Source organism: Myotis myotis, unplaced genomic scaffold (assembly GCF_014108235.1).
Source record: "Myotis myotis isolate mMyoMyo1 unplaced genomic scaffold, mMyoMyo1.p scaffold_m19_p_2, whole genome shotgun sequence".
Taxonomy (NCBI): Eukaryota; Metazoa; Chordata; class Mammalia; order Chiroptera; family Vespertilionidae; genus Myotis; species Myotis myotis.
Window position 1 is genome coordinate 150,907,241 of NW_023416324.1, and position 16,918 is coordinate 150,924,158.

Consider the following 16,918-nt stretch of genomic DNA (forward strand, 5'->3'; position numbering starts at 1 on the left):
ACTGCATGTAAATTGAGAAAAAGAATTATGGCAGCTTACGAGTATTTATATTACAAGGCACTAATCACTTGCCAAGGACTGCGCTGATCACTGTAGAAATCTCATAACAATACAATCAGACAAGTAGTGTTATTCCCATTTTAAAGATAAGAAAATTTAGGCTGAGAAGTTAATAATTTGCTAGGTATCATTCCTAGTAGAGAGTCTAAGTTGTAGAGCCGAAATTGTCACTGCTGCTTTTTTCAAAGTTCACATGTAGCTCATCGTATAAGGACACAGTAATTACTAGTCTCTCCAATGTGAATCAAATTTGGGGGAAAAGAGAGAAACCTATTTATCTCTTTCTTCTCTTTCAAAGATATTGCAGTTTAGCATTACCTCCTTCATGATAGACAATCTCCTTTTCTCAAGATTAGAAATTTCCGGTTTCTGCTTCTTCCATTTTCTCTTCAAAGCTTTTTCTTGGAGTTCCCAGTGTACTAGTGCTCTATTCTTCGATTTGTGTATTTCATGTCGGCGTATCTATACAGAAAAAAGCATATAAAATAATGTTTCAGGAACAAAGAAGGTGCCTATTTAGGTGGTAGGACCACCTAATATACTTCATCTTTTTTCATTTTTTCTGATTCAACATAGTATATTTATATATATTCACAGTTAAAATTTTTACAGTCTTCTGTATACAGAAGTACTAGACCTAGATAAAAGACAAAATAGGAAGTATATTAATTTCTATATTTGTAAGGACTAGCCAATAAACTAGTGCTTTTCAAACTGCATGCTAGGACTCATTTGATGGTGGTAAAAATCAACTAGTGGGTCAAAACCAACGTATTTTAAATAAAATAGAATAGAAAACATGAAGACACATCATACATAATAAAGAATTGTTTTATTAAACTTTTCAGTTACATATGCATGTACATGTACAATATGTACAATTACACACACTGACTGAGATTTACCGAAGATCTTATATGTATATATGCGTTACCTGTGGACACAGACAATAGGACGGCGAAGGCCTGGAGCAGACTGGAAAGCGGGTGGAGGGGGCCAATGTGGGACAAAAGGGGACATCTGTAATATTCTCATCAATAAAGATTTAAAAAATAAAATGCTTCAGCAAAGTTAGAAAAGGAGATGATAAATGAAGCCATTATGTAAAACTGTATTAACATTATACTGTATCTGGGTGAATACAGTATACTGTATATGGGAGCTCTTTATAATTTTGTCTGTACTTTCACATGAGTCTGAAATTTTTCATAATTAAAAAAAATTTAATCAATTGAGTATCATTATTATACTCAATGAATATTTAATGGGCTACCAGGATTAAGATTCGTAGGCCCAGAAAGATATGGAAGATATGTTTTCTACTCCTCAAAAGCACTAATCATCTTCCCAGGGAAATTGGGTAAATACAAAGATCAATGATAGGTATTAGACAGGATATGCTCAATGTCTTATGTAGGTAGTAAGTATAACACTTCAGAAGGGATATCAAATGTTGAGCAGCTTCAAAAAGTAGGACTTCAAACTTACCACAAAGCTATAAAAATCAAGAGAATGTGGTACTGGCATAAGGATAGACATATAGATCACTGAAATAGAATTGAGAGTCCAAAGTAAGCCCTTATATTATGGACAACTGATGTTCAACAAGGGTGCTAAGAAAATTCAATAAGGATAAAATAGTCTTTTTTAACAAATGGTGCTTGGAAGACTGGATATCCATTTGCAAAAGAATGAAGCTGGACCTCTACCTCACACTATATCCAAAATTTAAATAAAAATGGATCAAACACCTAAACAATAAGAGCCAAAACTATAAAACTCTTAAAAGAAAACATAAGTGATTACCAAAGGGAAAGAGGTGGAGGGAGGCAGAAGAAGGGAAAGGGGAGATAAATGGTGATGGAAGAAGACTTGACTTTGGGTGGTAAACACACAATACAATAGACAGGTGTTGTATTATAGAATTGTACACCTGAAACCTATATAATGTTATTAACCAATGTCATCTCAATAAATCAGTGATGGCGAACCTTTTGAGCTCGGCGTGTGAGCATTTTGAAAAACCCTAACTTAACTCTGGTGCCGTGTCACATATAGAAATTTTTTGATATTTGCAACCATAGTAAAACAAAGATTTATATTTTTGATATTTATTTTATATATTTAAATGCCATTTAACAAAGAAAAATCAACCAAAAAAATGAGTTCACGTGTCACCTCTGACACGCGTGTCATAGGTTCGTCATCACTACAATAAATTCAATAAAAAAAATTTTTAAACAATGAAAAAAAAGAAGAAAACATAAGAGTAAATCTTTGAACTTTGGGCTAGATAATGGTTTCTTAGATATGACACTGAAAGCACAAGTAACAAAAATTAGATAAATTGCACTCGATCAAAATTAAAATCTTTTGTGCTTTATAGGACATTATCAAGAAAGTGAAAAGACAACCAAAAGAATGGAAAAAAATATTTGAAATCATTTATCTCATAAGGAACTTGTGTCCAGAATATATTAAAAAACTCTTACCACTCAACACTAAAAACACAAATAATTCAATTTTTAAAGTGGAAGAGGGAATAGAGGAGATAATGGCAATGGAAAAAATAAAATAAAAACAGAAAAAAATAAAATGACTAAAAGATCTGAATAGACATTACTCCAAAGATACCATGGCCAATCATGACCAATAAGCACATGAAAAGCTCAAAAGGTATTCAACTGTTCAACAGCATTAGTCATTAGGGAAATGCAAACCAAAACCACAAAGAGATTACATTTTATACCCACTAGGAGAATGAAAACCAAAAAGATGACAATAACAAATTGACAAGAAATGTGAATAAATTGGAACCCTCATATATGCTAGTGAGACTATAAATTACAACCACTTTGGAAGACAGTTTGGAAGTTACTCAGGAAGTTAAGTAATATAGATATCATAAGTTGCAGCAATTCTGCTCACAGGTATATACCCAAGAGAACTGAGAACATATTTTCACACAAAAACTTTACATGAATGTTCATAGCAGCATTACTGATAATGGTAAAACAACCATTTGACTATTATGAATGTCCAGAACAACCCAAATGTCCAGAATAGTCAAATCCATAGAGACATAAAGTAGATTAGTTGAAGCCAAGGATTTATTGAGAAGATGTGGGGGAGTGCATAGGAAATAATGGGTAGAGAGTTTCTTTTGTTGGGTGATGAAAATGTTCAATAATTAGAAAGTAATGATGGTTGTGTAACTGTGAATATACTAAAAAAATTAAATAAACTGTACACTTTAAGAGGCTGGATTTTATGGTGTGTGAATTATATCTCAATAAAGCTGTTTATTTTTTAAAAACTATATATATAGTAGAAACTTTAAAAAAATAAGACTTGAACTAGCATAAGGTACCAAAGGAAGATTTGGGCAGCTAAAGAAGAAAAGAGGGAAACTGTTCCAAGTAAGGAAAATAGAATTGGGACCCAAATACGGAAATATAAATGGCCTGTTCAAGGAATAAATTACTACACTGACTAGACCAGTATGTTTGTACAGGGAAGTAATCGTAAATACTAATGCTGAAGATATCTATAGATAGGAAAAGATGACAGATGTATACAGGGCAATACTAGCCTGGAGAAATCTAACTAGGAAAATTGTAATACATGCTAATTGATATTCTTAAGTAAAATCAGGACGTCCAGAAGATATGCTTTTTGATTTTATATAGACATAAGCAAGATAAATAAAACAACTTCTGAGAAGTACCTCTGGCTCCTATTCTGAAGGTTAGAAACCAAATATCAAATAAAACACTAAACAAATATTAACTTTTGATATTAAACTTACCAGATCTTCAGGAGTTGCCCGATGAACTGTTAGATCATTCACAGTATTCTGTAAAAAAAGATAAACTTCCTTTAAAGAAAAAAAATGTTTCCTATAAAATATTAGTATTTCTGGATTTTTTTAATAGGGTTTTAAAGTTTATTCTTTAGACTAGGTTAAAAAAATTTTTGAAATCAGTTTTAGTTTCTTTTTTATGACATTGATTTTCCTTTTTTTCTTTACATGCCAGATGGATCGCAGTTAAAAGACTATATTTCACCCAGCTGGTGTGGCTCAGTGGTTGAGTATCAACCCATGAACCAGGAGGTCATGATTCAATTCCCGGCTTGGGCACATGACCAGGTTGCAGGCTCAATCCTCAATGTAGGGTGTGCAGGGGGCATTCTCATCATTGATGTTTCTATCTCTCTCTCTCTCCTTCTCCCTTCATCTCTGAAATCAATAAAAATGTATATATTTTTTAAAGACTATATTTAATTAAGCATGCTACTCTCCAAGAAACCTTTCTTTGAAGAGTTAAGGGGGTTAGTCATCACATTTTAGCAAGATAAAATTTTTATTTTAAATTGAAATAAAATTATTGTATATTTTTACATAATATATAAAAGACATGTATTTATTTAAATTGAAAAAAAATGTGATTTTTGTTATTCAAACTTCTTACCATGTTTTTTTTTACATTCTTCAGAAAGTTATAACTATTAACAGATATTGTTTGTGTGTCTTTAGATGTATGTACTGGGTTTTTGTTTTTTGGGGTTTTTTTGGTAATCCTCACCTGAGGATATTTTCCATTGATTTCTAGAGAGTGGATGAGAGAGGGAAAGACAGAGAAACATCAATGTGAGAGAAACACATCAATTGGTTGCCTCCTGCACGTACCCCAACCAGGGCCCCAGCCGGGGAGGAGCCTGCAACCAAGGCATGTGCCCTTGACTGGAAGCGAACCCGGGACCCTTTGGTGTGCAGGCTGATGCTCTATCCACTGAGCCAAACCAGCTAGGATTGTACTGGGTTTTAATGTCTGGAAATGAATTCAAATTCCTGGGATCAAAAAGTCTTTCTTGCCCTAGCCGGCTTAGCTCAATGGATAAAGCATCAGCCTGCAGACTGAAGGATCCCAGGTTCTATTCCAGCCAAGGGCATATACCTGGGTTGCAGGCTCGATCCCCAGTAGGGGGCGTGCAGGAGGCAGTTGATCAATGATTCTCTCATCACTGATGTTTCTATCTCTCCTTCTCCCTTCCTTTCTGAAATTAATAAAGAAATATATTTAAACAAAAAGCCTTTCTTTCCAGGAACCAGTATTCTCAATTTAAATATTAATATGGATTACTTTTAGGTATCTTGTAGCAAATTAAGTATCTTACAGAAAATAAGGACTACATTCACCAAGCAGATATACATTATATTAAAACAATGAATAAAGCAGGGTAGTATATAATTCAAATAAGTATAAGCTAAAGCTGTAGTTTTCAGACTGCATTCCATGGAATGAGACACTTGTAAAAATTCCTAAAAAATAAACCGTGATCACTATAGAAAGGTTCAATTTGTGATCATGCAAACACCATAAGCATTGAACCTATCATAATAAGAGACAGAGTTCGTATAATTTCATAAAATGTGAAAATAGTCACTTAAGTAAAAAGGCACAAAACCAACATGGCAGGGACCACACTGCACAACTCGGGGAGGGACCATTAACACCCGTGTCTATGTAAATAGTACTCTTGTGAAATCGTGCAGTGCTCAGCCTAGACAGCTGTAAATAGCAGTCCTGCAATCTGGGCCTTTCCATAATGACTTCAGCCATCGTGTTATACAGGCATGGTAAGGCAGGACATAAAACAAGCTAGAGTTTTACTCTTAAGAGAACTATAGAGAACTAAGTCTGGTGAAATAGCTGTTGATGTATTCAAAGACTTAAATTTTCTGGGCCGTAGTTTATATTTAGCTCAAGGCTTTTCTATGCTGAAACTATTATTCCTTTCATATTGAGTTAGAAACATACAAGATACAACTATAAGATCATGAGGATTTTTTTTAATAATCATAATAGAATTAGCATATAAGTAAGTGATATGCTTGGAATTAGTACTCGTAGGAGAAAATATAATGTCATTAATACTCCTGCAACTTAAAACAATTTTCTTTTATAATTGCCTTTAAATCTAATTTACAAGCCATCTCAAAAAACATCTCACTGTTTTTATCAAAAGAGCATTATTCAGTGTATCTCTCCTCCTTCATTTAACATTCACTCCAAATGACTTTCAAGTTCAGTCTACCTTCAAAAATCTTATTTTTCCAGCACTGGAAATAATAAAAAGTAAATGGGAAAGGTTCTGATGTAATTTCACATGATGGGTTTCCATTATATTTTCAACAATAGTAGCCTATCAGAATAAAAAGTGAACTTCCCAAAGTAACCACTCTGAAGGGGACAATATTTATATTAAAGTGTGCAATTTTTTCCTTTTCATCAGTTTTATTACCTTAGAATCACACCTTTATAAAAAATATTTTATAGCCAATCAGATGGCAACAAAGCAATGTAAACACAGAAACCCCTGTCCCACTTCCAAAGGCCACCAGTTTGCCCAGGATAACTGGCTAAAATGGTTGTTCACAACCCAGAAGATTCCAAGTCTAAAAGAATCCCTGATTTCCAAACCAGTCCCTGACGAGTTACTCTCCACAACAGGAAGCAAAAGCACCTAAAGTCTCACAGTCCAAACCCAAGTACCAGGCCACAAAAGACAAAAATCCTCTTGGTGATACCAGGCAGTATGCAGCGTAGAAGCCATGGATCATGCCCAGGTACTTGAGACTATCTCTATATCTTAAGAGAAGCTTTGTACTGCAAGTGACCCCCCCTCTGGAGATGAGCAACAAACAATTTGAGGGGTAAGAGAGCATGGATCACTCACTTTTTCAGCCAAAAATGCCACTCATGTGCTTACGGCATCACTGGTTAATACAGGGAAATCTAAAAAACTGCCCCCAAAATTCAGACATCAGTGACACAGGTTAGCTAGAGTGGCCTTAAAGCAGTGAATTCTTAAAGTAGAGGTAGAGGCAATTTTAAAAAATAAAAAAATAAAAACATAAAAATACTCCCCAACTTCTTAAGGTTACAGTTCTTCAAAAGAAGTAGAGGGTACAGCCTCAACTCCTATATTCTAAAAAAAACTCCCCAAAGGATTCTGCTCTTCCCGCCAAGACCTAGAATGTAACATGCCCAGAAACCTATTCCACCCTATTACATGCTGCACCCGATTCAGAGTGCCATTCTGAGTGACTAGGGCCATGTCAGCACACCTATTCCTCAGAGTAACATTACATTGCTTCTTCTGCCACCTAGACTTACATCCCATTCTTGCTTCACTGCCGTTTTCTTCTTTACTTTCAGTGCTTTCCTTCCTCCTCCCCGGGAGCTGTAACGGTTCACTCGGACAAATGACATCTAGGAGTAATAATCATATCAAATTCTTAATATATAAGAGAAACTAGTAATTAAGCATCACTAGAGGAGGTGGAGGGGGAACAGATCTAGGAAAATAAGTTTTAAAACATCAGAAGAAAAATTTAAGCATAATGAAAGGAACAAACTATCAAAAAACTTGGTTCTTTTACTTCACAATTAATAGAAAACTGTGATAGTTAACTATAATAAAAAGAATTTCAAAGCAATAGCTTGTATCTATTTGCTTAGTAAAAAAAATCTAGGAATGCAGATATTATGACCTAAAGCAGAGTGCTAGAACAGTAGTAATAAGGTTTGTCATCAGTTATATAAATTCACAATTAATGTAGAAAATGTCAGTCACATGCTAACAGTATGAATGCAAGAGGAGGAAGGCAAAAGAGAGAGGGAGTTCTTTTATTAAGCACTTTAACACTCAAATCACTATTAGATACATATGTGCTTAGTATAAATAAAGGTGGCAAAACTTTAGAGAACAAATGAATTATGATACCATTTCTATAATACTAAATGGAGGTAATTAATCTAAACTAGAATTTGGAAATGGCCAACATTTGCTCAGCACTCTTAAAATAGCAATACTAAGGACACTGGACTAAACATTATATAAAATTTTAAAAAGACTCACAGTCCCTGAACACTAGCAAAAGAAATATATATATATATAATTTTTTAAAAAGCAACATGACTCCCAGTCTAGAACTTCTTTTTTTTCCTTTTTTTTAAAATATATTTTATTGATTTTTTACAGAGAGGAAAGGAGAGAGATAGAGAGTCAGAAACATCGATGAGAGAGAAACATCGATCAGCCGCCTCCTGCACGTCCCCCACTGGGGATGTGCCCGCAACCCAGGTACATGCCCTTGACCGGAATCGAACCTGGGACCCTTCAGTCCGCAGGCCGACGCTCTATCCACTGAGCCAAACCGGTTTTGGCTAGAACTTCTTTATACACCTAAATAATCATAGAACTTTCCACCTGAACCCCAAAAATAAATCACATACAACTTAGAAAATAACACTTAGGTTTTATGATGGTGCTAGTGATGATGTAATTATGGTGATCATGATGACAGTGATGGTGGTAATATGGCAATAGCTAACACATATTGAGTGTTTTCTACAACCCAGGCACTGTTCTAAGCTCTTCCCACATATTATCTCCTTTAATCCTCACAATAATTCCATGAAGTATTTACTATTTATTACTCATTTTAAAGACAAGAGTAATAGTTAAATGACAGAGAGTTAACCAACTATGAAGGTGATACAATAAGTGTTGGAGCCATAAATACCAATTTAAAACGATATAGAATGAAACAGAAGTCCAAACAAACCCTTATATTTATGATCAGTTTATATTCAACAAGGGTGCCAAGAAACAATTCAATGTGGAAAGAACAATCTTTTCAGTAAACAGTGCTGGAACAACTGGATAGCTTCATGAAAAAAAAAAAATGAAGTAGAACCCATAACTCACAACATATATAAAAATTACTTAAAATGGGCCACAGACTTAAATGTAAAAGCTAAAAGTAGCCCTGGCTGGTTTGGCTGAGTGGATAGAGCGTCAGCCTGCGGACTGAGGGGTCCCAGGTTCAATTCCGGTCAAGGGCATGTACCTTGGTTGCGGGCACATTTTTAGTAAAGGGTGTGCAGGAGGCAGCTGATCGATGTTTCTCTCTCATCGATGTTTCTAACTCTCTATCCCACTCCCTTCCTCTCTGTAAAAACTCAATAAAATAATATTTTTTTAAAAAAAAAGCTAAAAGTAAAAAACACCTAGAAGAAAATATAAGTTCAAATCTTAATGAACCTTACTAGTAGATTAAGAAATGGTTTCTTAGATTTGGCACTAAAAGCACAAGCAACCAAGAAAAAAATTAACTGGACTATATCAAAATTAAAAACTGTTGTGTTTCAAAGAACATCATTAAGGAATTGAAAAGAGTGGAAGAAAATATTTTCAAATCATAAATCTCATAAGGAATGTGCATTCAGAATATATAAAGAACTCTTAAAAGTCAACAATAAAAACAAATAATCCATTTTTTTAAATGTCTAAGGGTCAATATGCACATGAAAAGATGTCCAACATAATTAGTCAATAGGGAAATGAGACAAATGGTCAATATGCACTTGAAAAGATGTCCAACATAATTAGTCAATAGGGAAATGAGACCTCACACCTGGTAGGATGGTTATAAAAAAGATGGAAATAACAAGCTTTGGCAAGAATATGGAAAAATTGGAATCCTCATACAGGGATGGGCAAAAGTAGGTTTATAGTTGTTTGTATGGAAAAGAATATAATAATTAATAAATAATAATACAGAATAAACTCACATACTTACTACTGTAAACCTGCTTTTGGCAACCCCTGTATCATACTCTGTCTTAGGAGAAAGAGCAAACTGCCGTGTTGTGACTGCCCATGAAAATGGCCTGGAGCAGGAAACTCAAACTGTGGGCAGCCTCCAGCAGAAAGGTAGTAAGAAGCCAAGACCTTTCAGTCATACAGCCGCAGGGAAATGAATTCTGCCAACAACCTGAGTGAGGTGAACCTGGCAGCAGATTTTTCCCAAGCTGAGCCTCCAGAGGAGAATGTAGACCACCAATACTTCAATCACAACTTTGAGACCCTACAGTCTCCAGTTAAACCATGTCCAAACCCCTGACCCACAGAAGTTGTGAGATAATAAATGAATACTGTTGTAGAAAGTGCCTGGGAAGGCACATGAGCATTTCTTTGATTATTGTCAGCTGAGTCCAGTGGCGTTGGCAGAGCCATGTCCTGGAAACATACCGTGCCAGAGGCAGGTATGTTGTCAGCCTGACCTTTATTTTAGCTCAGGTGCCAGGGGTGGGTTTCATTATTTAAGTTCAGCCAGGTGCAAGTAACAGATGCAATTATCCAGGCTCAGCCAGGAGTGACAATTACAAAGAAGCTACAAGAATGAAGAATTGCAGCTTGATCTTTAACCATGATTTCCCATAATTTCCTTTGTCTTAAACTCTAGTAAAACTTCCTGGAATCATACTACATAAAATAAAAGGCGCTGCCCCAGCTCTGGGTCACTGTCTCTTCATCAGAGGGCCAGCTGTCCCACCCTGTCCCAGCTTTCCCTACTGTCTCTGTGTCTATCTCTTTCATTTTCCCGATCCCCCGCCGCCCCTACTCAGGACTCGTGTCCGCTCTCTAGCCATGCTGGTCGTGGTAAAGAGAGAAATACTTATATACTGTTGTAAGTTTGTGGTCATTTGTTATACAGCATAGAAAACTAACATACTGGCCAGCTCTAAATTCCAGCCTCTGTATGGTAAAATCAAAGGTGTAACCAAGCTATCCCTCCTCTGGACTTCCTTTCACTAACCTTCATGAAGGAGAGGCATATTTCAGCACTTCTAGTCACTGAGCTCCAGTTACACTTCAAAACTTTTGCAACACAGGAACCATCTTTGCACTGAAAAGTGTCCTCTTGAACATCACCAATAACGGTGACCACATTTTTCTCAACCAAGGAACAGACTTTGTGGTGCTAAGGAGTCAAATAATTAGCACAGCCTAGAAAACCTAAAATACCAATAGCTTCCTAATTACTAAAAATATTGGACCCTTTCTAATTGCTAAAACCATTGGGCTCTTCTTATTTCTCAGGCCTTTCCAGCTCTGCAGGCTCCCACTCCTGGAAGACCCCCCTCCCTTGGCTCCCACAATACTTTCTCCTGGTTTCTCTCCTATTCTTTTCTCCATTTCTTTGCGGGCTCTGTTGGCCCCTCCTCACATGCCACATAATCAAGATCTTTACCCAGTTCTACCTCAGTCCTCTTGTCTTCCCACTGGAGACCATCTCTCTTCATCCCATTAACTGTTTTTGAGAGTCTACCACATACCAGGCACTGGCAGGACACTGGAGATACCACAGTAAACAAATCTAATGAGGTGCTGGCTCCCAGGGAGCTGAGTTTCTAGATCACCAAGGGGGAGTTCACATCTTCCCCCACTGATCTCTCCCACTCCCCTCAGCAAAGTTATGAATACACTGGACACACACACACACACTGTGAAATGAAATAAATCACAAATCAAGAATCCACACCTTTCTGCAAAACACCAAATGTTCATTTCCAACTGCCTTTTGTACACATATCTCAGATACAGTAGAGTCCAAATACAGCTTACTCCCCATGCGCCCCCCCCCACACACACACACACATACACACATACACACTGCCAACCTCTAGTTCTTGATATCTGACTGGCTTGCTCAGTAAATGCTGAGTCACCTCAACCTACAGAATTACCATCCTTCTAGGTGTTCCAATTTAAAGCCTTAGCATCACCTTCTCTTCGTGTCTCACAGTCAATCAGATGCCAGAATTTATTCTTTCCCTGAAATACCTCCCTTCTTTGTCCCCTCCTCTTCATCTCTACCATAAATGATTTGTCTGGACTCTCGTTATTTCTCCTAATTGATCTTCCTTACACTAATTCACTCACTCACTTCATCATCCACATGTTATTTCAACAAATATTTTGAAAGCACATGCAAGAGCCAGGTACAGAAACTGCAAGAAAATGGAGTAGTCTGCACCCTCACAGAGCTTAGAGTTTATCAGACCACAATTAAATGAGTAATTGTAATAAGAGAGAATTGTGCCAAGTAAATTCAGTGTCGTGGAAACACCTCACTCTGTGTAGTAAGAAACGCCTGCCTCTTCCCTCGAATTCCCCCACAAATGTTTAAGCTGAGGGCTCCAGTTAATGAATAAAAGTTAGAAGAGGGAGAAAGCGTGCTGGGGAAGCGGGGCGTTTACAAAGGGTGTGAGAAGTTCGGTTTTACCAACAAAGATTTTCGACGGTGAAAGGCTAGAAAGACAATGAAAAGAAAGGCAGAGACCAGAGCGCGGACTTGTGAGCCACAGCAACGTGAACACCATCCTAAAGACATCCGGGAAGCCCCTCAAGGATTTTAAGCAAATCCACCCTGGCTGGTGGAAAACTGATCAAAGGAAAAAGGAGACATCTTTCCAAACACTGTCCCCCAGACGAAAGACCAGAGTACAGCTCAAACGCCTCGCCTCCCCCAGCCCTCCCTGCAGAGGAATCCAACACAGCCTGGCACCCAGACCCTCTCCCCCACCCCACCGCTCCCTCCCCGTGCGGCCAGGCTGACCTCTCCAGCTTTCCCTCCTCCCAAGTCTCCCCCACATCCTAAAACAAAGCTCTGGCTGCCACAGAGAGCTCTACCCATTCTTCACGCCCTGTCTGGAACTCCCTTCAAACTTTCATGCCCTGCTCCACGGGGTGAACGCCCACTCGGCCCCCAAACCCCATTCCGGCGGCCCCTCCGGACAAGCCCTTTCCTGGCCATCCCACCGACTGGAGGAACCCTCCGGGTCCCCGAGTGCGCCGGGCACTGTTTCTCCCGCTGGACCGTAAACCCCTCGAAAGCCACCCAGGAGGGCCCCCCCAGTTTCTAGCTCGGTGCACAAATGTCCGAAAGCGGAGCGCGCGCGCTCGGGGGGCTCTGGGAGGGCGCGCGCGAGACGCAAACCCGCCCGGACACACACCCAGAAACGCACACACTCTCTCAACGCACGCAGAGTCGCGGGTGCGCTTCCCGTCGCCAGATCCTCTACCCAGGCGCCGGGGTCCCCAGGGAACCGAAAGGCGCCCCCACCGCGCACTGTAGCCGGGTCCCTACGACTCGGTGGGGCTGAAGCCTGCAGGACTCCGCCCCGTCACCTCAACCTGCCTGGCCGTTCCGGACCGCCGCTTTCCACCATCAAAAACTTCAGGCACCAGAACCGCCCGGCCCGCCACAGGTAAACGCAGCCCGCCGCTTCCGGGTTGTTGCCTAGGTTACGGGAGCCCCGTCCTACTCCTTGCGGATATCCGGCGAGGCCAGTACGCAGGCGCCGCCCACAGGGACTGTGGGAATAAAAGGTTCTTGTGCGCCCTACCTTCGTCCCAAATGCTCTCTACGCCAGCGGTTCTCAACCTGTGGGTCGCGACCCCTTTGGGGGTCCAATGACCCTTTCACAGGGGTCGCCTAAGACCATTGGAAAACACATATATAATTACAATTGTTTTGTGATTAATCACTATGCTTTAATTATATTCAATTTGTAACAATGAAATTGGGGGTCACCACAACATGAGGAACTGAATTAAAGGGTCCCGGTATTAGAAAGGTTGAAAACCACTGCCCTACGAGATTCCAGGCCAAGCTTTGGAGGTTGGCATGTAGCATTAGCAAGTTTCTTGTGAAGTCTCTGAATTCCCTAAAAGGAAGATGATGCTCTCCACACCAAGATTCACACATCACACTTGCTTTCACCTCTACTTACTTATAAATGTTTATTACCAGTGTGCCAGAGCCTATGCTAGGTTCAGCAGGGCCTAAAAACAGGCCAGGTCTTGTTCACAGGAAGCTTCAGCATATTAGCAAACAGCTATCAATGGCACAAATGTAAAATTAAAACTGTGACAAGTGCTAAGAAGTAGGCATACTAAATAAATACTAAGCTTATAGGAATGTTTTAATTACTCAGAAAGCTGAAAAGCAGAGGGAGCCACATGTGTGCCAAATGCAAAAGTTGGGGGAAAGTCCAGTATATTTGGAGTTCAGAGAACTGTGGGCGCTTGGTATGAGGTACCTGCCCTAATGGTCTGGAGCCGGAACAGGTGGAGCTGAGTAGGCCATGTGAAGGACTTTACAAAGCAGTCAACAAAAACGGAGTTAATTTGCTCCAAAAGACAACTTCCTTTAACCCCTGGTTTTCTACTACTAACACAACACCCATACATGGATCAGCAAATTCGTATTCAACACCTAGATGCAAAAACAAAAAAATAAAAGAAAACAACAAACAGCCAGAACCAGTTTGGCTCAGTGGGTAGAGCGTTGGCCTGTGGACTCAAGGGTCCCAGGTTTGATTCCAGTCAAGAGCATGTACCTTGGTTGTGGGCACATCCCCAGTGGGGGGCGTGCAGGAGGCAGCTGATCCGTGTTTCTCTCTCATCGATGTTTCTAACTCTCTATCCCTCTCCCTTCCTCTCTGTAGAAAATCAATAAAACATATTAAAAAAAAAGAAAACAACAAACAAAAAAACTGCCTTCTAATAGCTTCCACCCTGTTTAAGGAAGATTGATGTAGATATATCCAGTGATTGATCAATATAATCATTCCCTGCATACACTCTCAACTCCCTGGCCCACTCTGAGTTACTGTAACATCTGCACCCTTGCAGCTGAAACTGGGAAGAGAAAAACAACTAACCAAGCAGACTTTATGATTATTAATTTTAGTTAAACCCTTAAAGATGCCTGAAGACTATATTACAGTTCCCTGCTCCTTTGATTCTTCTAACCTCCTACATGACAACTTTGTACCTTCTCTCATGCCCAAATCTCTTAGTTTCAGCCAGCAGCCTTGCTTCCTACTCCACTGACAACATTGAATCAATCTGAAGAAAACTTCCATAAACTCCCATCAGTAAGTCAATCTCCTCACAGCATCTTTACCCACAACCCTGCCTTCTAGAAACTCAATAGAACCCAAACACAAGAAACACAAAGAACATTACATCAAGGTATATAATAATCTAAAAGGCAGTAGGAAAAAATGACCACAACATGAAGTGAAATATGAGATGGATTGACTCCATAAAAGAAGCCATAGGCACCGGTCTACAGGAACTGAGCAGCATTGTTGAGAATAGGGCATTGTGGACATCACTCATTCATCTGGTCACCAAGAGTTGGGGCCAACTCAACAGCATAACGTACACACATAATAGTCAAATTGCTTAGAACCAATGATAAAGAAAAAAATCTTAAAAGCAGCCAGAGAGTAAAAACATTACATTGGAACAAAACTAAGGGTGACATCATATTTCTCATTAGAAACATTACAAGCAAGAAGACACTAGCATATATTAAATGTATTGAAAGAAAAAGAAACCTATCAACCTATAGTTCTATAGCTGTCAAAAATATGTATTTGTTGTTGTTATTAACCCTCACCCAAGGATATTTTTCCATTGACTCTTTTTTTTTTTTTTTTTTTTTTGAGAGGGGCGGGAGGAGAGAGGGGAAGAGACACAGAGAGAGAAACATCAATGTGAGAGAGACACATCAATTGGATGCTTCCTGCACATGCTTGGACCAAAGCCAAGGATCGAGCCTGCAACCGAAGCTCGTGCCTTTGACAGGAATTAAACCCAGGACCCTTCAGTTCGTGGCTGATTCTCTATCCACTGAGCCAAACCAGCTAGGGAATATCTGTCAAAAATATTTTTAAATGAGGACCAAGTAAAAATGCTTCCACGTATAACTGATAGATTCATCTGCAGACCCTTACTATGAAAAAAGTTAAAGTAAGTACTTCAAGCAAAAGGAAAATGATATCAGAAGGGAATCTGGATCTATACAATGAAAAGCACTGGAAATAACTACAGGGTAAATATATAACACTAGGGGCCCAGTGCACAAATTCGTGCATGGGCGGAATCCCTCAGGGTGGCCTGCAGGGATCAGCCTTAGCTTGCACCCCAGGCTCACAGCCCCAGCTCATGCCCTCAGCCTCGCAGCCCCACAGCTCCGCCTGGCACCCTGCCTTGGCCTGGCGCCGCCCGCTCACCTGCTCCACCATCCCGCCATGGTCCCGCTCTCATTGGGGCCCCATCAGGGCCAGCAGCACCTCTACTGTTGCCTGAATTTAATTTCAGTAAATTCAAAAGGATTCAATTCATACTAGATATGTTCTCTGATCACAATGAAATTAAATTAGAAATCAATAGCATAATGATTCTTGGCAAATACCTCAAAATTGGGGAAGGGGGGGAATGTGTTATATACTTCTACATAAGCCATTAAGCAAATAAGAAATAAAAATAGAAACTAGAATACATTTTGAACTGAATGAAAATGAAAATACAGCATATCAAAATTTTTGGAATGTAATTGAGAAGAGTACTTCAAGAGAAACTTATCACTCTAAACACCTATATCAGTCAGCTTCTACTTTTAGAAATTAGATAAAGAAGAGCAAATTAGATCCAAAGTAAGAAGGAGAAAAGAAATAATTGAGATTAAAGCCAAATCATTAAAACAGAAAAGCAAAAAATAATAGAGAAAACTAAAAGCTGAATTTTGAAATTAAACTGATAAACCTCTGAACAAATTGATTAGGGAAAATTGCATATAAATTACCAATATCAGAAATAAGTGGTGACAGATTCTACAGATGCTAAAAGAATGATATAATATTTTGAACAACTTTATCTCAATAAATTTGAAAACATAGATAAAAAGGACAATTTTCTTGAAAAAAACATAAATTACCAATCTCTCTCTCTCTCTCTCTCTCTCTCAAAAAAAAGAATAATCTGAATATTCCTATGTCTAATAAAGAAATTAAAATTGCAGTTAAAAAGAAAAAAAACAACTAGAGGCCCAGATGGCTTCACTGGTGAATTCTACCAAACATTTGGGGAAGAAATATCACCAATTCTACACAAACACTTGAAAAATTGAAGAACAGGAAATACT

General features: G+C 38.7%; 1 protein-coding gene across 5 annotated transcripts in view; it reads right to left on the reverse strand.

Annotated features, from left to right (window-relative positions):
* Nucleotides 1–13,211, reverse strand: part of SPICE1 (spindle and centriole associated protein 1) — a 60,489-nt gene extending 47,278 nt beyond the window's left edge. Inside the window, exons 1-4 of one of the 5 annotated variants that reach the window (XM_036349964.1) lie at nucleotides 13,118–13,211; nucleotides 7,242–7,337; nucleotides 3,869–3,916; nucleotides 379–522 (exon numbers count right to left, since the gene is read on the reverse strand). In XM_036349964.1, coding sequence (XP_036205857.1) covers nucleotides 379–522; nucleotides 3,869–3,916; nucleotides 7,242–7,337 — 288 coding nt within the window. In that variant the 5' untranslated portion in view covers nucleotides 13,118–13,211. Of the gene's footprint in view, nucleotides 1–378; nucleotides 523–994; nucleotides 1,036–3,868; nucleotides 3,917–7,241; nucleotides 7,338–10,732; nucleotides 10,887–13,117 lie in introns of those variants that run through there. The other 4 variants (XM_036349965.1, XM_036349963.1, XM_036349966.1 and 1 more) reach the window with 4 other exon arrangements.
* Between the last annotated feature and the right edge of the window lie 3,707 nt (nucleotides 13,212–16,918).